The sequence below is a fragment of the Pelophylax lessonae genome (assembly GCF_965119305.1).
Source record: "Pelophylax lessonae genome assembly, chromosome: 2".
Lineage (NCBI taxonomy): Eukaryota > Metazoa > Chordata > Amphibia > Anura > Ranidae > Pelophylax > Pelophylax lessonae.
Window position 1 is genome coordinate 262907512 of NC_138769.1, and position 23827 is coordinate 262931338.

General features: G+C 45.6%; 1 protein-coding gene across 1 annotated transcript in view; it reads right to left on the reverse strand.

Annotated features, from left to right (window-relative positions):
• MFSD4A (major facilitator superfamily domain containing 4A) overlaps positions 1-5792 on the reverse strand; it is a 251529-nt gene extending 245737 nt beyond the window's left edge. The window contains exon 1 of the mRNA XM_082245559.1: positions 5238-5792. Coding sequence (XP_082101685.1) covers positions 5238-5467 — 230 coding nt within the window. The 5' untranslated portion in view covers positions 5468-5792. The remainder of the gene's footprint in view (positions 1-5237) is intronic.
• Between the last annotated feature and the right edge of the window lie 18035 nt (positions 5793-23827).

A 23827-nucleotide genomic window follows, 5' to 3' on the forward strand; every position in this document is an offset into this window, starting at 1 on the left:
GCTAGAAGCTAGAAAAAAAAATAAAGAGTAACTCTACTTTCATAGGGAAAAAATAGCAAATAAAGAAAAAATAATAATATAGGGTATACAATTGCAACACAAGTCATATTGTCACATCACAGGATGTGTACAGAATGCCCCCCTAGAATCATCATATCCAGCTTGTGTGATTGGTTCACCAATTTTCCCAGAAGTCTGACCTAAGATACAAGTCCGATTTTAGGCATCCCCTGCAACAAAAATTTAATTTTTTGGAAGCTACTTCCAATAGGAAATCACGTCTAAAGGGATGCAATCCTAGCAGTTTTCTTCATTAGAGCCCTGCAGGTGTACAGCTGTTTGACGATTATGAAACCACTCCTATTAGATTCACTTTCCCAAATGGATACAGACAAACGCACAGGGATTTCTTCAGGATAACATAAGGTAGGAATCTGCAACAAAGTTTGTTAAAATCCTTGTAATGTACATAGATCACCCAGAGTGGAATGTAGTGGTTAATGATTCTTACTCTGCATGGTCTAAGGTTATCAGTGGTGTATCCCAAGGTTCAGTTTGGGACCCTTACTTTTTTAACATATTTATAAGTGATATAGGGTCTGGGAATAAAAGTACCATTTCAGTCTTTGCAGATGACACCAAGCTTTGCAATGGAATAACATCCTTACAGAATGTTTCCAATTTACAAGCCAACCTCAATGCACTCTATATTTAAGTGGGCAACTATGTGGCAAATGAGGTTTATTGTTGATAAATGTAAAGTTATGCACTTGGGGGACTAAAAATATTCATGCATCTTACATACATGGGGGAATCAATGGTGAAGGATCTGGGTGTTCATAAGCTTAATAATGGCATGCAATGGCAATCAGCGGTTTCCAAAAAGAACAAAATCCTTTCTTTTATTAAAAGAGGTATGGGAGAGAAAAAGAGAGAGAAAGAGAGAGAAAGAGAGAGAAAGAGAGAGAAAGAGAGAGAAAGAGAGAGAAAAAGAGAGAGAAAGAGAGAGAAAAAGAGAGAGAAAAAGAGAGAGAAAGAGAGAGAAAAAGAGAGAGAAAAAGAGAGAGAAAGAGAGAGAAAGAGAGAGAAAAAGAAAAAGAAGAGAGAAAAAGAAAGAGAAAAAGAGAGAAAAAGAAAGAGAAAAAGAGAGAAAAAGAAAGAGAAAAAGAAAGAGAAAAAGAAAGAGAAAAAGAGAGAAAAAGAAAGAGAAAAAGAGAGAAAAAGAAAGAGAAAAAGAAAGAGAAAAAGAAAGAGAAAAAGAAAGAGAAAAAGAAAGAGAAAAAGAAAAAGAGAGACAGAGACAGAGAGAGAGTTCAGATTTGGGCACAGTTCACCATATTGGGAAACTGGAGAGAAGGCGCAGAGAAGGGCAACCAAACTGATAAGAGGCATGGATGAGCTCAGCTTTGGGGTAAGATTGGAGGAACTGAATTCATTCTATCTTGAGAAAAGGAGATTAAAGTGATACTAAAGACTTGTGTTTATTTATTTATTTTTGTTAAAAATAACAAACATGTTATACTTACCTGCTCTATGCAGTGGTTTTGCACAGAGCAGCCCAGATTCTCCTCTTCTGGGGTCCCTTGCCGGCGCTCCCGGCCCCTCCTTAGTGCCGAGTGTGCCGAGCTGAGCCACTGCTCTGTGTGTCTATTCAGACACAAGCCACAGTTTGTTCGCCCCCCCTCTCCTTATTGGCTCACTGACTTTGATTGAAAGCAGTGGGAGCCAATGGCGCCCACCGCTGTGTCTCAGCCGATCAGGAGGCAGAGTCCCGGACAGCTAAGTCAACATCTTGTGCAACATCGCTGGATCAAGATGGGGCTCAGGTAAGTATTAGGGGGGCTGCTGCATTTATCTTAATGCTTAAAGGTAAAAAACCTTCTGCCTTTAGAACCACTTTAAGGGGGGATATAATCAACATGAATAACTACATGAGTGGTCCATATAGTGAACTTGGTGTAGAGTTATCCACCTTAAGATAATCACAGAAGACAATGGGGCACTCTTCATGTCTGGAGGAAAAGATATTTAATCTCCAAATACGGAAAGGCTTCTTCGCAGTAAAAGCTGTGAAATGTGAAAATCTTTGTCAAGAGCTGGTTCTCACCAGCTCAGTAGATAGTTTTAAAAAAGGCCTGGATTCTTTCCTAAATGCACATACAGTAATATAACTGGTTACTAATATTCATAGGTAAAGGTGATCCAGGGAATATCTGATTGCATCTTGGGGGGGGGGGTCAGGAAGGATTTTTTTCCCCACTGAAGCAAATTGGGTCATGCTTTACTGTTTTTTTTTTTTTTTTTTTTTGGCCTTCCTCTGTATCAACTGTGGGTATAGGATAGTGCATATGATTGTTTTGCACTGTGCGTGTTGTTTGTTTTTTTTCTAATGTGTTGGTTGAACTGGATGAACTAGTGTTTCTTTTCAACCAGATTAATTATGTAACTTTGAAATTACCAAACTATGTGATATTAGGACCTACCTAATTTATCCAATCAAATTGTTTCCAATCAGGCAGGCCCTTGCACCACATATTTGTTGGTAGATCTAAAGGAGATTGTACAATCAGATTGCAACATGTGTATGGAGCCTAAGGTCCCTTTCACATGGGGCGGATCCCATCCGATCTGACCCGCTAGAGGGATGACGAACGTAACGCCATCCATCTGTTTTCAGCGGATCTTGTCTGGTCGGATGCCAGATGGGTGTCAGCGGACACATGTCCACTGACATCCTCCTCCCCATAGAGGAGAATGGGTGGTCCGATCAGGTCCACCTGAAAAACGGACAGGCGGACCTGATCTGTCCGATCGTCTGAAAGGGACCTTACAGTGTCTGCATCAGCCCTGGATCCTATGTAATTAGCAATCAAGTGGTTCAAGCGCTGCAAGCGAGAGCCACCTGCAGCTGAGCAGGTTTTCTGTGGTTTATAAAAAAAAACCTTAAAAGCATCTCTGAGGCAGCTATCACCACCATTGCTCCTCTTTTAACAGATCAGAGGAATATTGGTCAGGAGGGCATCCCACAACCATCAGGAAATGCAGCAAAGGGCAAATACCTCCTCAAAGTGCTGCATTTTGGGCTTCAGCTGGGATGTGATAGTAGATTGCCCATTTTACCCATATATCAGTATCCAATAGTATGGTGACCCAATAGTGGACCTTCTTTTTCATGCCTCCAATCGTGGGAGTCCTTAAACAGGTATTTGAGCATTAAAGAACCAATTTTTGAAAAGCCACTGCAGCAGAGGACTAAAGCCCCATACACATGCGTCGATAATTGGCCGTGAATTTTCGGCCAACGTCCGATCGGCCGTCTTTCGGCTTGTTAGTATGATGCTTCCGACAACTGACTCCGACTTTTAGGCCGAAAAAAAATCTGGTGTGCATGCTATAACATTTTTGTTGGCCGTCAACACAACGGCCGATTTTCCGTCAGTCAGTACAGATTTCAGCAGACAAAAATCTGATGAGCAAGACTGGGCATGCTCAGAGAAGAAAAAACACACGGAAAGTTAACCAGCACATGACATCACTTCTGAAGTAGATTTTTGTTGGGCGAGAAAATTTGTGTGCAGTCTAGGCACATTCCAACCAACAAAACACCACTCTGGACAAAAGTCGGACGATTGGTCGGCCGATAATCGTTGCGTGTGTACGAGGCATTAGAGTCCTTGAATGTTGCCAAGGACAACACTGTCTTTAACAATCTCACCCCACCCACTCACAACTTTGAAAGGAGTAAATTATTCACCTCCCATATATTGCTTGAAAGATACATTTCTATAAATATGTAGAATAATCAATTAGAAACCAGAACCAATTGGATTAAGCCAGCAAAATCAATAAATTATACGCTGATTAGATCTTTATGTGTATGGGCACCATTCAATTTCACAACAGCTACATACTACAAGATCTTACATTTTAGGAATTAAACTGAGTGAATAACTTCAGTATGCATTCACACTAAATAGTTGTTAAAACATCCATACAACATGAATGAATGTATGGAGGAATGTACAATCAGATTGTACACCATTGTGGCCATCTTGATGATAAATCAATTAATTTATCTGCATTTGTTTATTATCTTCTAAATTGATCTTTTCTACACTGTGTTTTCACTAAATTCATGCATTCATTTTTATTTTTGCTTTACAGGAGTTATCTGCAACTAAAGCTACAAATATTTTTTTTTCCTGAAATCCTCATTTGGCTCGTTCACAGTAAAATGTGTGCACGCTGGTGTGTGGTGCATTACTGCAGTGAGCTGAGGTGATTTGATCAATTGTTACTATGCATCATACCGTTTGCTGTTGTTTAGGTGTCAGAAAAGCACACTCCATTAAAGTTACGTTGCGTCACGCATTGTGCTGCCTAAAAATATGCTGCACCACAACGCAGCATGGTGCCATTAACAGGACCCATATAAAATATAATTTGGTTTAAAAACTAATTTAAAAATGTTTTATTTTATTGAAAGTGTAGTTGATGCTTTGAATAGACTTCTGGCAGAGGTAATGAGTCAGTCAACAGCAGAGGCGTAACTAGAACCTTCAGGGCCCCAATGCAAGAAACCATGAAGGGTCCCCCGGACCCCTGGCGGCCTGGGGCTATTCCCTCTTCACTAGGAGGAGTGGTGGGGGCAGCATACAGAGGAACCAATCTCCTCCATTTTCTTCCTGCAGCTACAGGAGGAAAAAGGAGGACAGTGATTTCTCTACATGCTGTCCCCGCCACCCCTCCTATCCAGGTGTAAAGGGGAGCCGTACAATCCCCCTGGAGCATGGGGCCCAGTTACAATTGCAACCCCTGCAACCCCTGTAGTTACGCCCCTGGTCAACAGTAAATGGATTCTAACATGCTTGGGACAAAGATCGATTAAAAAAAAAAAACCAAACAAACAAACAAACAAAAAAAAAACCACACACATATATGTGCATATATTATATATATATGGGGCAGACTTGATTGACCCCTTGGTCTTTTTCTGTCGTCACTCTTCTACATTTTCTAATTGTTTTCTACGTGCCCTTGCCTCAAGCCTACGTTGATCTATGCGGATCAACGGACATGGTGTGAACAAGCACTTATTCTCACTTTTATATCCGCAGATCATTATGAATGTCACCATACCGGTGAGAAATGGTTGCACAAGATGAACAGTAGATGCGGCATCAATTATATGTGTAGCACGAGTAAAATGGAAACACTGGTAAGAATGAAGTACTCACGACTTTTTAAAGGCTCCCCCTAAAGTACTTCCCACCAGGATGCAGAACTGTTGAGCGAAGAAGACCCAGGTGATCTCCCTCAGACTGCTATGGGTCAGGCATCTCAGGTCCAGTAGAGTTGGTCCCAGAAATGCAATGCATAATCCAAAGCTGAAAAAGACACTCCAATAGGTTATGGTGGTCCGCAAGTTCTTCCTAAAGAGAGCAAGGAGGTTCTCATCCCACCACATGTTTCCTTGTCCCCAAACAGGGGAACTGGTGGAGGCACCACACAGCAGGCACACAGCACTTGTAGCTTTGCTCAGTGAGGGAGGAGATCAACTACTGAGATCCTATATTGCTCCATGTTCTCTCCCAGTAAGTAAATGTTATCAAACAATCCTGCCGCCTACTGAACTCCTCACACTTCTTGTTTGCACTTGCCATGCAGTTTTTCTGCGTTCTCTCTTCTTTTGTCCATGTATTTTCTTTGGCTGATAGGAAGAGTGAATGTTACTTCCACCTTATTTTACTCACTTCAGCCTATATATAGTTTTCTTCCTTTAGTGAAGTTTTTTACAAGACGTGTGAGAAGGAAAAGAGCCGCCCAGAGACTGCGAGGAAAGAGAGACGGGCTGGAGGGCACAAAGACAGGGTACAGGATGTCTACAACAATCACATATTCCCCTCCCTTCTAAGCCTATTCAGACTTGTGCTTCTAGATTCCTGTCTGCGTTACTGCTTTCAGCCGTGCACTTCAATGCTAGTCTGAAGCTGGATACACACTATACAATTTTCTTTCGACTTTTTTCCTTTAGATTTACCAAAACCATATAATATGAGGTCATACCTAAACACTTTCATTTTGTATGCAATCAGGCAGGCCCTTGCACTACATAGTTGAAGGTCAATCTAAAGGAAATCTAACAAGAAAAGTTGTATAGTGTGTATCTGGCTAAAGCCTAGGTTCACACTGGTGAGGCTGCATAATCTGTGTTTTTCAGTGCATCTTTGTAGTGCGTTTTTGCATGTTATTACGTGCGTTTTTCATGCTTCATGTGTTTGTTTTCTAGACTGGATTTTAAACACAAAACTCTGTCAAAAATGCACTTTACATGCACTTTCTATGCACTCCCATATTTAAAAACAAAAAAGCCAAACTTAGCTCTGGCAGCAAATCAGAAAACAACTACACCTTTAGCCTGGGTTCACATATGTGTGTTTGCGCATTCACATCATGGGTACAATCTTTGTACAATCCCTTTAGATTTTCCAAGTGCAAACCCTAAACAATGCTATCAGTTTGTATCCTATCTGTCATGAGTCTGCCACCTAAGGGTTAACCTAGTGCAGACTAATTCAGTGATTGGCAACAGGCTGCCTTATTTAACCACTTTACCACCGGAGGATTTTCCTGCTAAAAGACCAGGGGGTTTTTTGTGATTTTTTACTGCGTGACTTTAACGGACAATTGCGCGGTCGTGCGACGCTATACCTAAACAAATTTCACATCCTTTTTTTCCCACAAACAGAGCTTTCTTTTGGTGGTATTTGATCATCTGTGCGATTTTTTGATCACGCGCTATAAACAAAAAAAGAGCGTAATTTTTGCAAAAACAACAATATTTTTCACTTTTTTTTATATGAAATTCCCCCCCAAAAAATGTAAAAATCTAAATTTTTTAACATTTTCGGCCAATTTGTTTTACGCTACCTATGTTTGGTAAAAAAAATCGCAAAAAGCGTATTTTGATTGGTTTGCGCAAAAGTTATCGCGTTTACTAACAAAGGGAAAGATTTTTGTCATTTTTGGTGTTTTTTTTTTTTTTAACGAGTAATGGCGGCGATCTGCGATTTTTTTTGCGGTACTGCGACATTGCGGCGGACAGATCGGACCCTTGACTGACATTTTTGACACTTTTGGGGGTACCAGTGACATTACTGCAGTAATCAGTGCTATATATATGCACTGTTACTGCAAAAATGACACTGGCAGGGAAGGGGTTAACAGTATTGGACAGGGAGGGGTTAAGTGTGTCCTAGGGGCGTGATTCTAACTGTGCAGGGACATGGCTACTAGTGTAAAAACAAAGATCAACAGTTCTACATAGTAGAACTGTCTGATCTTCACTTTTACACAGGGAGAACTGACAGGCGGCTTGTTTACATAAGCCGCTCTGTCTTTCTCCCGCTGTACCAGCGATCGTAGTGTGACCGGCGGACATCGGGTCCGCCAGTCACACTCCCGCACTCCTCCGTGAACGAGCCGAGGCGGGCGCGCGCCCGCCCGCTATTGGCTCTAGAAGGAGTGACAGGCGAGCGACGTAGACCTACGTCACTCTGCCTGGCCGGGGCCGACTGCCGCAGTAAATATACTGTGCGCAGTCGGCAACCGGTTAAGACCGGAAGGTTAATGACCAGGCCCTATTTTGCGATAGTTTAATGGACAATTGCGCAGGCATGTGACGCTGTACCCAAATTAAATATACGTCCTTTTTTCCCCCCCACAAACAGAGCTTTCTTTTGGTGGTATTTGATCACCTGTGCGATTTTTATTTTTATGGCTAAAAACAAAAAAAGAGCAACAATTTTGAAAAAAAACAAAAAAAAAAACAATATTTTTCACATTCTGCTATATGACATTCTCAAGAAAAAAAAATTTAAAAATCAAAATGTTTTAACATTTTAGGCCAATTTGTTTTCTGCTACATATTTCTGGTATTTGATTGGTTTGCGCAAAAGTTATTGCGTCTACTAACTACAGGAAAGATTTATGCAATTTTTATTGTTTTTTTTTTTACTAGTAATGGCAGCGATCTGCCTTTTTTTTTTTTTTTTTGCCGGACTGCGACATTGCGGCGGACAGATTGGACCCTAACTGACATTTTTGACACTTTTGGGGGTAGCAGTGACATTATTACAGTAATCAGTGCTAAAAATATGCACTGTTACTGTAATAATGCCATTGGCAGGGAAGGGGTTAACCCTGTGGGTGATCAAGGGGTTAAATGTGAGCCTAGGGGAGTGATTCTAACTGTGGGGGGGGAGGGGGTGGCTTCTGAAATGACCATAGAGACATGTGATCCTATCTAGAAGGATCACAGGGGCTCTATGATCATCCCAAGGAGAAGAACGGTCAGCTGTGTTTACTCTTCTTTTCCAGCGGGGAGCGATGGCGGGTGTCAGGCGGCAATCGGAGCTGCCTGACACACGCATTGGCTTCCCCCAAGTGGGGCCAGGGGTGCGCACTCGCCTCCTAGCTTCCCGCACACGACCGACGTAGATCTACATCGGTTTGCGCAGGAGGAGTGCCACCCTGCTGCAGTAAAAAGACGGGTGGTGGTTGGGAACTGGTTAAACTCCTCAGCAGCACTGTGTCTTTGCTGTCTAATCTGCAGTTTCCTGTGACCCCTGCTCCCATTTACCTGCTTCTGTGATTGATCTCCTGTATAACCCAGCTTGACTTTTGGACTATCTTTGCTTTCTGCCTGCACCTGACCTCGGCTCACCTCTGACCCTGAACCTGCCTCCTGCTCCTTTGGATTCCACGCTGTCCCCCAGTTGTTTACCCGGTGTCCTGTCGAATAATGCCTCCCATTGAAAAATGCATCTGACAGACTGCGCATGCTCAGTAAGTGACGTCATTCCAGCTGATTTCTGCAATCAGCTGGGGTTGACGTAATCGGTGCGCATGCGCAGTCCATCGGATGCATTTTTGGATGGGAGAGACATAGTTTGTAGAATCTAATGTCAGATTCTGTACTATTTCCGCATGTGCGGGACGGAACGGATTATTCCTATTTGAGATTCTTATTGACAAATGGTGGGAATATTGTCTGTTTACAGAACACAGCTCTTATCAGGACACATTAAAGGGGCACTCTGACTGGGACACATTACAGGGGCATTCCGGGACACATTAAAGGAGGACTCTGACGGGGACACTAGTGTAAAGAAGGACTCTGACAGGGACACTGATATAAAGGGGAACTCTGACAAGGACACTGATGTAAAGGAGAACTCTGACGTGGACATTGATGTAAAGGGGGTTCTCTGATGGGGACACTGATGTAAAGGAGTACTCTGACGGGGACACTGATGTAAAGTAGAACTCTGATGGGGACACTGATGTAAAGGGGAACTCTGACAGGGACAACGATGTAAAGGAGGACTCTGATGGGGACACTGATGTAAAGGGGAACTCTGACAGGGACACTGATGTAAAGGGGGTTCTCTGACAGGGACACTGATGTAAAGGGGGTTCTCTGATGGGGACACTGATGTAAAGGGGAACTATGATGGGGACACTGATGTAAAGGGGAACTCTGACGGGGAACTGATGTAAAGGAGATCTCTGAGGGAGACACTGATGTAAAGGGGAACTCTGACGGGGACACTGATATAAAGGAGGATTCTGATGGGGATACTGATGTAAAGGGGAACTCTGATGGGGACACTGATGTAAAGGGGAACTCTGATGGGGACACTGATGTAAAGGGGGACTCTGATGGGACACTGATGTAAAGGAGAACTCTGACGTGGACACTGATGTAAAGGGGGTTCTCTGACAGGGACACTGTGTAAAGGGGAACTGTGACAGGGAGACTGATATAAAGGGGGTTCTCTGATGGGGACACTGATGTAAAGGAGAACTCTGACATGGACACCGATGTAAAGGGGAACTCTGACGGGGACACTGATGTAAAGGAGGATTCTGATGGGGACACTGATGTAAAGGGGAACTCTGATGGGGACACTGATGTAAAGGGGAACTTTGATGGGGACACTGATGTAAAGGGGGACTCTGATGGGCACACTGATGTAAAGGAGAACTCTGAAGTGGACACTGATGTAAAGGGGGTTCTCTGACAGGGACACTGTGTAAAGGGGAACTGTGAAAGGGAGACTGATATAAAGGGGGTTCTCTGATGGGGACACTGATGTAAAGGGGAACTCTGATGGGGACACTGATGTAAAGGAAGATTCTGACGGGGATACTAATGTAAAAGAGGACTCTGACGTGAACACTGATGTAAAGGGGGACTCTGACGGGGACACTGATGGGGACAATGATGTAAAGGAGGACTCTGACGGGACACTGATGTAAAGGAGGACTCTGATGGGACACTGATGTAAAGGGGGTTCTCTGATGGGGACACTGATGTAAAGGGGGTTCTCTGATGGGGACACTGATGTAAAGGGGAACTCTGACAGGGACAATGATGTAAAGGAAGATTCTGACGGGGATACTAATGTAAAAGAGGACTCTGACGTGAACACTGATGTAAAGGGGAACTCTGATGGGGACACTGATGTAAAGGGGAACTTTGATGGGGACACTGATGTAAAGGGGGACACTGATGGGGACAATGATGTAAAGGAGGACTCTGACGGGACAATGATGTAAAGGAGGACTCCGACGGGACACTGATGTAAAGGAGGACTCTGATGGGACACTGATGTAAAGGGGGTTCTCTGATGGGGACACTGATGTAAAGGGGAACTCTGACAGGGACAATGATGTAAAGGGGGATTCTGACGGGGATACTGATGTAAAGGGGAACTCTGACGGGGATACTGATGTAAAGGGGAACTCTGACGGGGAGACTGATGTAAAGGGGAACTCTGACGGGTACACTGATGTAAAGGGGGACTCTGATGGGGACACTGATGTAAAGGGGGACTCTGATGGGGGCACTGATGTAAAGTGATACTCTGATGGGGATACTGATGTAAGGGGGGACTCTGACGGGGCACTGATGTAAATGGGGACTCTGACGGGGGCACTGATGTAAAGGGGGACTCTGATGGGGATACTGATGTAAAGTGATGCTCTGACGGGGACACTGATGTAAGGGGGGACTCTGACGGGGACACTGATGTAAAGGGGGACTCTGACGGGGACACTGATGTAAAGGGGGACTCTGACGGGGACACTGATGTAAAGGGGAACTCTGACAGGGACACTGATGTAAAGGAGGACTCTGACAGGGGAAACTGATGTAAAGGAGGACTCTGACGGGGACACTGATGTAAAGCGGGTTCTCTGATGGGGACACTGATGTAAAGGAGAACTCTGATGGGGACACAGATGTAAAGGAGAACTCTGACGGGGACAATGATGTAAAGGGGAACTCTGATGGGGACGCTGATGTAAAGGGGGACTCTGACGGGGACACTGATGTAAAAGGGGTTATCTGATGGGAACACTGATGTAAAGGAGAACTCTGATGGGGACTCTGATGGAGACACTGATGTAAAGGAGGATTCTGATGGGGATACGGATGTAAAGGAGGATTCTGATGGGGATACTGATGTAAAGGAGGACACTGATGGGGACACTGATGTAAAGGGGGACTCTGGGGACACTTATGTAAAGGGGGACTCTGACAGGGACACTTATGTAAAGGGGGACACTGCCGGGGACACTGATGTAAAAGAGAACTCTGACGGGGACACTGATGTTAAGGGGAACTCTGACAGGGACACTGATGGACACTGATGCAAAGGGGGACTTTGATGAGGACTCTGATTTAAAGGGGTACTCTGATGGGGACACTGATGTAAAGGAGAACTCTGATGGGGACACTAATTTAAAGGGGAACTCTGATGGGGACACTGATGTAAAGGGGAACTCTGATGGGGACACTGATGTAAAGGGGAACTCTGACAGGGACACTGATGTAAAGGAGAACTCTGATGGGGACTCTGATGGAGACACTGATGTAAAGGAGGATTCTGATGGGGATACGGATGTAAAGGAGGATTCTGATGGGGATACTGATGTAAAGGAGGACACTGATGGGGACACTGATGTAAAGGGGGACTCTGGGGACACTTATGTAAAGGGGGACTCTGACAGGGACACTTATGTAAAGGGGGACACTGACGGGGACACTGATGTAAAAGAGAACTCTGACGGGGACACTGATGTTAAGGGGAACTCTGACAGGGACACTGATGGACACTGATGCAAAGGGGGACTTTGATGAGGACTCTGATTTAAAGGGGTACTCTGATGGGGACACTGATGTAAAGGAGAACTCTGATGGGGACACTAATTTAAAGGGGAACTCTGATGGGGACACTGATGTAAAGGGGAACTCTGATGGGGACACTGATGTAAAGGGGAACTCTGACAGGGACACTGATGTAAAGGAGGACTCTGACAGGGGAAACTGATGTAAAGGAGGACTCTGACAGTGACACTGATGTAACGGAGGACTCTGACGGGGACACTGATGTAAAGGGGAACTCTAACAGGGACACTGATGTAAAGGTTGTTCTCTGATGGGGACACTGATGTAAAGGGGGACACTGATGGGGACACTGATGTAAAGGGGGACACTGATGGGGACACTGATGTAAAGGAGGACTCTGACGGGGACACTGATGTAAAGGAGGACTCTGACAGGGGAAACTGATGTAAAGAAGGATTCTGACGGGTATACGGATGTAAAGTTGGATTCTGATGGGGATACTGATGTAAAGGAGGACTCTGACATGGACACTGATTAGGACGCTGAGGTAAAGGGGGGCTCTGATGAGGACACTGATGTAAAGGGGGACTCTGATGGGGACACTGATGTAAAGTGATACTCTGATGGGGACACTGATGTAAAGGAGGACTCTGACAGGGACACTGATGTAAAGGGGGTTCTCTGATGGAGACACTAATGTAAAGGAGAACTCTGATGGGGACACTGATGTAATAAGGAACTCTGACGGGACACTGATGTAAAGGAGGACTCTGGGGACACTGATGTAAAGGAGGACTCTGACGGGGACACTGATGTAAAGGGGAACTCTGACAGGGACACTGATGTAAAGGGGGTTCTCTAATGGGAACACTGATGCAAAGGAGAACTCTGATGGGGACACTGATGTAAAGGGGGTTCTCTGATGGGGACACTGATGTAAAGGGGAACTCTGATGGGGACACTCACTGATGTAAAGGATGATTCTGACGGGGATTCTGATGTAAAGGGGAACTCTGACGGGGGAAACTGATGTAAAGGGGGACACTGATGTAAAGGAGAACTCTGATGGGGACACTGATGGGGACACTGATGTAAAGGGGGACTCTGATGGGGACACTGATGTAAAGTTATACTCTGATGGGGATACTGATGTAAGGGGTGACTCTGACGGAGATACTGATGTAAAGGGGGACTCTGATGTAAAGGAGAACTCTGACAGGGACACTGATGTAAAGGGGGACTCTTATGGGGACACTGATGTAAAGGGGGACTCTGATGGGGACACTGATGTAAAGTGATACTCTGATGGGGACACTGATGTAAATGGGGACTCTGACGGAGATACTGATGTAAAGGGGGACGCTGACCGGGATACTGATGTAAAGGGGGACTGTGCTGCCACGCAGCTTTAACTGTCTAGCAGTTGTTATTACATGTTATGTTATGCTATGTTATTGGTATCTTCCTAGCACCCCTGCTGTTTCTGGCTAGATGGTTTCTCCCATCTCCATTTTCCTGCTGTAACTGCCATTTTGTTTAGTTGTTATGAGGAGACTGCAGAGTGTGGAAGCTGTGTAACTTCATTGTAAATTTATCTATGGAAAAGCCTCTATGTTTATGCCTTTGCTAACTTGAAGCATAAAGAAGCATTGGAGAACACCTCTGGAGTCTTTATTCATTGAGTAAACTATCTGTTAAAGCCATCATTCAACCTGCTGCACACATTAACAGACTGGGTATCTACAAGAGGGACACAGGTACAATCGATGCTGAGACAGAACAGGGACTCTGATGGGCACACTGATGTAAAGTGATACTCTGATGGGGATACTGATGTAATGGGGGACTCTGACGGGGACACTGATGTAAAGGGGGACTCTGACAGGGGCACTGATGTAAACGAGGACTCTGACAGGGGAAACTGATGTAAAGGAGGACTCTGATGGTGACACTGATGTAAAGGAGGACACTGATGGGGACACTGATGTAAAGGGGGACTCTGATGGGGACACTTATGTAAAGGGGGACTCTGACGGGGACACTTATGTAAAGGGGGACACTGACGGGGACACTGATGTAAAAGAGGACTCTGACGGGGACACTGATGTTAAGGGGAACTCTGACAGGGACACTGATGGACACTGATGTAAAGGGGGACTTTGATGAGGACTCTGATTTAAAGGGGTACTCTGATGGGGACACTGATGTAAAGGAGAACTCTGATGGGGACACTAATTTAAAGGGGAACTCTGATGGGGACACTGATGTAACGGAGAACTCTGATGGGGACACTAATTTAAAGGGGAACTCTGATGGGGACACTGATGTAAAGGGGAACTCTGATGGGGACACTGATGTAAAGGGGAACTCTGACAGGGACACTGATGTAACGGAGGACTCTGACGGGGACACTGATGTAAAGGTTGTTCTCTGATGGGGACACTGATGTAAAGGGGGACACTGATGTAAAGGGGGACACTGATGGGCACACTGATGTAAAGGAGGACTTTGACGGGGACACTGATGTAAAGAAGGATTCTGACGGGTATACGGATGTAAAGGAGGATTCTGATGGGGATACTGATGTAAAGGAGGACTCTGACATGGACACTGATTAGGACGCTGAGGTAAAGGGGGGCTCTGATGAGGACACTGATGTAAAGGGGGACTCTGATGGGGACACTGATGTAAGTGATACTCTGATGGGGACACTGATGTAAAGGAGGACTCTGACAGGGACACTGATGTAAAGGGGGTTCTCTGATGGAGACACTAATGTAAAGGAGAACTCTGATGGGGACACTGATGTAATAAGGAACTCTGACTGGACACTGATGTAAAGGAGGACTCTGGGGACACTGATGTAAAGGAGGACTCTGACGGGGACACTGATGTAAAGGGGAACTCTGACAGGGACACTGATGTAAAGGGGGTTCTCTGATGGGAACACTGATGCAAAGGAGAACTCTGATGGGGACACTGATGTAAAGGGGGTTCTCTGATGGGGACACTGATGTAAAGGGGAACTCTGATGGGGACACTCACTGATGTAAAGTATGATTCTGACGGGGATTCTGATGTAAAGGGGAACTCTGACGGGGACACTGATGTAAAGGGGAACTCTGACGGGGACACTGATGTAAAGGGGGACACTGATGTAAAGTTATACTCTGAGGGGGATACTGATGTAAGGGGTGACTCTTACGGGGATACTGATGTAAAGGGGGACTCTGATGTAAAGGAGAACTCTTGACAGGGACACTGATGTAAAGGGGGACTCTTATGGGGACACTGATGTAAAGGAGGACTCTGATGGGGACACTGATGTAAAGTGATACTCTGATGGGGACACTGATGTAAATGGGGACTCTGACGGAGATACTGATGTAAAGGGGGACGCTGACCAGGATACTGATGTAAAGGGGGACTCTGACGGGGACACTGATGTAAAGAGGGACTCTGATGGGGACACTGATGTAAAGTGATACTCTGACAGTGACACTGATGTAATGGGGGACTCTGACGGTGACACTGATGTAAAGGGGGACTCGGACGGTGACACTGATGTAAAGGGGGACTCTGACGGGGACACTGATGTAAAGGGGGACTCTGATGGGGACACTGATGTAAAGTGATACTCTGACGGTGACACTGATGTAATGGGGGACTCGGACGGTGACACTGATGTAAAGGGGGACACTGATGGGGACACTGATGTAAAGGGGGACTCTGATGGGGACACTGATGTAAAGGGGGTTCTCTGATGGGGACACTGATGTTAAGGGGGACTTTGATGAGGACACTGATGTAAAGGAGGACTCTTACGGGGACACTGATGTAAAGGGGAACTCTGACTGGGACCCTGATGTAAAGAAGAACTCTGACGGGGACACTGTTGTAAAGGAGAACTCTGATGGGGACACTGATGTAAAGGGGGTTCTCTGATGGGGACACTGATGTAAAGGAGAACTCTTAGGGGGACACTAATGTAAAGGGGAACTCTGACGGGGACACTGATGTAAAGGAGGATTCTGATGGGGATACTGATGTAAAGGGGAACTCTGATGGGGACACTGATGTAAAGGGGAACTTTGATGGGGACACTGATGTAAAGGGGACTCTGGGGACACTGATGTAAAGTGATACTCTGATGGGGATACTGATGTAAGGGGGGACTCTGACGGGGACACTGATGTAAATGGGGACTCTGACGGGGATACTGATGTAAAGGAGTACTCTGATGGGGACACTGATGTAAAGGGGGACTCTAATGGGGACACTGATGTAAAGTGATACTCTGATGGGGATACTGATGTAAGGGGGGACTCTGACGGGGACACTGATGTAAAGAGGGACTCTGATGGGGACACTGATGTAAAGTGATACTCTGATGGGGATACTGATGTAATGGGGGACTCTGACGGGGACACTGATGTAAAGGGGGACTCTGATGGGGACACTGATGTAAAGTGATACTCTGATGCGGATACTGATGTACGGGGGGACTCCGACGGGGACACTGATGTAAAGGGGGACACTGATGTAAAGGAGGACTCTGACGGGGACACTGATGTAAAGGGGGACTCTGATGGGGACACTGATTTAAAGGGGGTTCTCTGATGGGGACACTGATAAGGGGAACTCTGATGGGGACACTAATGTAAAGGGGAACTCTGATGGGGACACTGATGTAAAGGAGAACTCTGATGGGGACACTGATGTAAAGAGGAATTTTGACGGGGACACTGATGTAAAGCGGTACTCTGATGGGGACACTGATGTAAAGGGGTACTCTGATGGGGACACTGATGTAAAGGGGAACTCTGACAGGGGCACTGATGTAAACGAGGACTCTGACAGGGGAAACTGATGTAAAGGAGGACTCTGATGGTGACACTGATGTAAAGGAGGACTCTGACGGGGACACTGATGTAAAGGGAAATTCTGACGGGGACACTGATGTAAAGGGGGTTCTCTCATGGGGCACTGATGTAAAGGAGAACTCTAATGGGGACACTGATGTAAAGGAGAACCCTGACGGGGACACTGATGTAAAGGTGGACTCTGTCGGGGACACTCATGTAAAGGTGGACTCTGTTGGGGACACTGATGTAAAGGAGGATTCTGACCGGGATACTGATGTAAAGGAGGATTCTGATGGGGATGCTGATGTAAAGGAGGACTCTGACATGCACACTGTTGTAAAGGGGGACTCTGACGGGGACACTGATGGGGGACACTGATGCAAAGGGGGACTGTGATGGGGACACCGATGTAAATGGGTACTCTGATGGGGGCACTGATGTAAGGGGGGGATTCTGATGGGGAAACTGATGTAAAGGGGGACTCTGATGGGGACACTGATGTAAAGGGGGACTCTGACGGGGACACTGATGTAAAGGTGGACTCTGATGGAGACACTGATGTAAAGGGGGACTCTGATGGGGACACTGATGTAAGGGGGGACTCTGACAGGGACACACTGGATGTAAAGGAGGACTCTGACAGGGACACACTGGATGTAAAGGAGGACTCTAACAGGGACACATTTGATGTAAAGGAGGACTCTGATGGGGACACACTGGATGTAAAGGAGGACTCTGACAGGGACACACTGGATGTAAAGGAGGACTCTAACAGGGACACACTCGATGTAAAGGAGGACTCTGATGGGGACACGAACACAGGCTAAATGACGGTGGGGACACAGGCCAAATGACGCGAAGACAAGGGCTGCATGATAGAGGGAACACGGGCTGAATGACGGCGGGGACACAGGTTGAATGACGGCGGGGACACAGGTTGAATGACGGCGGGGACACAGGCTGCATGATGGCGGGAGACACAGGCTGCATGACGGCGGGAGACACGGGCTAACTGATGGCGGGAGACACAGGCTGAATGACAGGGGGATACAGGCTGGATGAGGGGGGACACAGTCAGTGCTTATTCCTGGAGATTTCACAGTGGCTGTAGCATGAAGATGAGGGATCTGTCAGTCCAGGGGCAGAATAAGCGGTTAGAGGAGTGGGGGGCCCATCATGTTACTTTAGGTGAAGTCACAGTAGGTGAACTTTGAGGGACCAGGGTTCCAAATTTGGCACAGAGATAGGGGAGGTCTATCTCTAAATGCCTCTAGTATCCCTATGCCAAATTTGGTGCCCCTAGCCCCAGGGGTTAGGTCAGCTTGGTGCAGTATGGCAAGCTTGGAATTGGCACATTTGCAAGGCCAAAGCTCGGGCCCTGAACATGTCCGGGAGGTCCAAATTTGGCAGGGAGGTAGGGGAGATTTACCATTACCATCCCAAAAATGTTGGAGTCATTAGCCCAAAATATCTTTGTCAAATTTTTTTGGGGTCACTTAGGTGCATATGGCTGCCAGTCAATACCACACCCTATGTTTGCCGAACCATGGTGCCCAGGGTCACCAGGTTTTCGGACAGGGATACTATATGATCTCCAGGGGCCACATACATTTTTTTGGGGGTCAATGCTTAATTTTCACAGGGACCTGCATTGGAGTAGACTTCAGCTGACCACCGCAGAATAGTCAAGGGATTCCTGGGGTATCCAGCACTTCCTGCTGTGCTGTACGGCCCAGGGGCCACATACTCTCAAGGGGCCCTAGAAAAAATTGACTTCAAAATGTTTGAGCCAAATTTGGGCCCCCAGACTCGTTTGGGGTCCAAGCTGTAGCCCCTAAAATTTCCAGACTAAGACCCTGCCCTTAACATAGCAGGCCAAGCTACTATAAATGTAGGGCCCAAACTATGGGGGTTAAGGGCACCATACTTGGCAAACTTATACTAGAGCACCTCCAGCAGCCATACAATTTTTTTGGGGCAATGACTAAATCTCACAGGGACTGGTATAGTGTTCGTCTTTGGCCAAATACTGCGGAACATAGGTAATGCAAAGCCCACGGATACTATCCGATAGCTAAGACTATGGGGATTAACTACTTGCCTAATGACAGTTACAGCGCGGTCAGCTTATTCTGGGAGGACCTCCTCCCAGAAACGTGCTTCCCGCGGATTGTGGTAAAGGGCCAATGGCAGGGGCCCTTTACCACGTGATCGCTTCATCCGATGACGGAGCGATCATTTGTCAAAAAATCGCTGCATGTCCAGTTCAGCTCTCTCCTCGCACGCAGTACACACAGATCGGCACCACCCCTGCCTCATCCATGCCCATCTCTGCCTCATCCATGCCCATCTCTGCCTCATCAGTGCTCATTTGTACCTCATCTGTGCAACTTCAGTGTGTCCCTCATCATCCAGCCTGCGTCCACACCGTCATGCAGCCTGTGTCCACCGTCATCATGCAGCCTGTGTCCCCCGCCGTCATTCATCCTGTGTCCCCACTTTCAATTAGGCTGTGTCTATGTCCCCGTCATTGTCATCCAGTGTGTCCCCGTCAGAGTGCCCCTTTACATCCAGTGTGTCCCCGTCAGAGTGCCCCTTTACATCCAGGGTATCCCCATCAGTGTCCCCCCTTTACATCAGTGTCCCCGTCAGAGTTCTCCTTTACATCAGTGTCCCCGTCAGAGTCCTCTTTTACATCAGTGTTCCCATCAGAGTGCCCCTTTAATGTGTCCCGGTCAGAGCTGTGTGTTCTGTAATCACGACAATATTCCCACCATTTGCCAATACGAATCTAAAATGAGAATAATCCGCCCAATAAGAATAGATTTCCGTTGAGCGCATGCGCAGATAGTGCAGAGAGTGAGGCAGAATCTGACATTAGATTCTCGTCCCGTTGCTCTCTGTCTCTCATCGGATAACGTATATGACAAACTGTAATTGTCATGCCAGCTGAGCGACAGATCAGCTGGAGTGACATCATTTACTGAGCATGCGCAGTTCGTCGGATGCATTTTTCGACAGGTGGCATTATTCGACAGGACACCAGCCTGTGACTTGACCCGATTGCCTGTGGCCCCTGCTCCAGCATCTCCCGTCTGAGCTCTAACCAACCTCCTTACCTCCGCTTGAATCCACACCAGCCTGTCTGCTGTTCGGATTCTCCTTCCAGCTGGTTGTCACCACTATAGTATTCTGGACCTTGGAGCCCACCCAACAGCTGACCCACCAGGCACTCATACCATTCTGCACTCCCATGCCACCTGTCTGCTTTACCAGGGGCCGCGAGTCAGATATGTAAGGCAGGCCTTCCTCTGAACTATCGGGCTCACCAGTCATTTACGTGAGAAGTTTGACACTATCAGGCAGACTCTAATACTACATAGTTGATGGTAGATTTAAAGGAGGCTGTCTTCACAGGCATCCATCTAATTCCTTATACTGTCTTTTCTTCCCAGGAACCTATCTCTGTAAATAGGGCTACTTCTCCCTTATGAAACGGGTCTTTGTCCCCACCTGTAACTTCCCACACTGGGGGTTCCCCAAAATTACATAGCAGGGACTATATATAATCCTTCTTTCTCGAAGATGGCTGCTCAAATCCCAAGAAATCTGTCCAATCAGACACAGGCTTTCCCAATGTGGCGCCTGAAGTCCTTGGCAGAGGGCACACTGGGGCCATGTCAGGGTATCTAGTGGTGAAAAGTGAAAATTACATGTCTAACAACCTGTTACATGTATACACCAGCAGCTCAACAAGGCACAGGAAAATGCCTGCCAGGCTGTTAACTTCTGCCCAGGTATTTAAACCTGAGCCAGGATGTGATCCTGCAGAGAAGCAGCTTGCTCCTTAGAACTGGGCCGCCCTAGCAGCAACACCCACTGCTCAGTTTAGCCCCACTTACATCAGGAGCTTGACTGGGAGCATGTCTTTTGTCTCAGACTGTCAGAGCGTGGGAAGAAGACCCAGATCATGCCCTCTCAAACTTTGTGTCTCCAAGGGGAATGGAAAGCCTCAGCATGGGGTTTGACTGCCTGGTGCCCCACATATATTTTGCACAGAGTAGCAGGAGCTAAGCACATGCTCCTGGAGGCAGGGTGGCGACTCTTTGGGCAACCTTTTCTCGTAAGTGACAAGTAAATGGTGGGTTATGTGTAGGGAGCAATGGGGATTTGTAAAAGAAGGGGCAATCTGGGGACAGGTACCTGTGAAACTGTCTTTCCTTATTTCTCTTTCTTGCTTCATGTGACTCTCGCATTCGTCTTTGCATTTGTCTTTCTAGAGTCTTTGTGGTTATTTCTCATTATGTCTTTTATGTGTCTCTTTCTTTCTTTTGGCTCTTCCTTTCTTTTTGTGGTTGTCTTTTCTTGTCCCATTTTAGCTGTCTTTATTTTTTTTTCTGGCAGACTCTCATTTTTTTGTTGTTGCTGTCCCTCTCTTTTTCTGATTATTTATTCCTTGTCATGACTGTCTTTTTTTTTTTCTTTTTGGCTCTTTTTTTCTAAAGAAAAATTCTGTGGTAAGTACAAAATAATAAAATATATACAGTAAATGCCCTGTTCTGCTTCTGCTTTTGTGAGCACTGAAATCATGATTTCTATAACTGATGCCATTAATTATATGGCAGACAGTGAATCAATCCAAATGACATCTTGCAGATCGTAGAAATTTTTAATCCAAAACTTGTGTAGATCAAAATAGATGATCGTCAGATTGATCAAAAGGTCATATTGTGTCTAGGTCCAGAAAAAGTACAGTACATGTGGTGAAAAGAGGCAAAAACGTGAAGGAGAAAAGTGGGACTAACTACATAGATCATCCCCTAACTATGGAGTGAGGTAGCATTGCCATTGTATTGGTAGGATGAAAGGGTACACAGGATTTCCACATATTCCGAGTGATGGGCTCCAGGGGTACAGTTTAGAGTGGAGAAAACTAAGCTTTTGTTTTTTTCTGGGTTTTGTAATTACTGGAATCGGGATCTGGAGCTTGTAGACTTCAAAGAGATTTGGGTGGGAAGACCATTGTCTAATTCCTGGGAGTGATGGGTGGGCTGATGGTGCAGGTGTTCACAGCTGCTATAGTCTGGTACCTGCCAGTAGAACGGGGCTCCACCCTCCCAAGGAGTCCATGTGGTGACAAGGGAGCAGCCAGAAGTGTGCATATCTGTAAGGTGCAGTCTGTGATAGAACATACAGAGACCCCAAGCCAAGAGCAAACAGGGTGCTGGAAAAGAGAATCTACAGTGCTGAGAAAACTGGCAGAGGTACAGTGGCTATACATTAACACATGGGTGCTGTTAGGTGGTCTGGAGAACCAAGGCATAAGGCCTGAAAAGCGGTGCTACTAGAGAGAGCCAGGAGACTGAATATTATTTAATTTCATGTTGATGGTGGGAACCCTTGCAAGGGAAGCCATTTCTTTTTTTGGACTCTTTTTCTGTTTAAATAAAAGTGGGCCAACAAGCCCTTAAACAGCATATGTGATGTGGACTGTACTCACTGGTGAGCGCTACCCATGAGCTAACAATCCCATAAACATTACCAGGTACAATAATAGAAAAACATCCATGTGACTAAAAAAATAAATCTAAAGTTCATATAATGCAAACATCCGTTAAACAACCAAAAGTGACCATTGAAGTGCAGCCTTATTCCTGTGTGCAGCACTACTATTTTTTCCTGGTGCCTCCATGGCAGCATACAGATTATAGAGCTCCACATCGACTCCTCCCTCAGGACCAGTGAATAGCATAAAAGAAAGACATAACCCCTCCCCCATCATTCTCTTTTTTTTCTTTCCTCATCCCGCTGGACTGGTGAAGAGTATCTGTATGTCCCTACCTTTGCCAAAGGCAGCTTCCGACAAGTTCAGCCTCTAACGTGCGCAGTCCCTGTTCTTGGGCTGCTAACAGAACAGTTAAGACTAGGAGCTCCTTCTGTGGATCTTTTGGGGTATGCAGAGTTTCCCCATAGGAAAGCAGTCTGCCTATATAAAATGTAAAGAACCAATGCGCTACCAAAACATTTTTTTTTTTTTTTAAACTAAAAATAAAGTGTATGTGTGATAGCAAATAAAGGAAAGAGCTGCAAATCTGTGTAGTGTTACCACATACCAATAAAAACGATAATAGTAATAATATAGACCAGCGCTGATTCTAATGTGGGATACAATAAAACAATCTCAAAGTATATAATTAAAATGCAAGACACATATATGTATTAGTTCATTGATAGTGATAAATATAAAAAATCCTAAAAAAATCTATAAATATAAAAAACTGAATGTGCAATAGATAACTTAAATGTGATTAAAAAAAGATAAATAGTAAAAGCCCATAAAAAAGGTTCCTGTGAATGTGCAATAGATTTATAATAAATATACTGTAGTAGTGCTCCTAAATGTGATCAAAAAATCATCCACATGGTGCCATATGTGAGAAAATCCCAACAAACAATCTACCAATAAGTGCAATGGCCGCTCACCTCAATGGTAAATAAACCATCTAGAGCAGGGATTCCCAAACGACGGCCCTCCAGTTGCATAAACTGATACAATTCCCATCATGCCTAGTCATGTCTGTGAATGTCAGTGAGTTTTACAATGCCTCATGGGATGTGTAGTTCTGCAACAGCTGCCGGGCCGTAGTTTGGGAATCCCTGATCTAGAGTATAAGGTTCATCCGTATATCTGGTGATAACAATAGAGGTGTAGATGAATTGCCAGATGACTCAAATAACAATAGAGGTGTAGACAGGGCCGCTGATA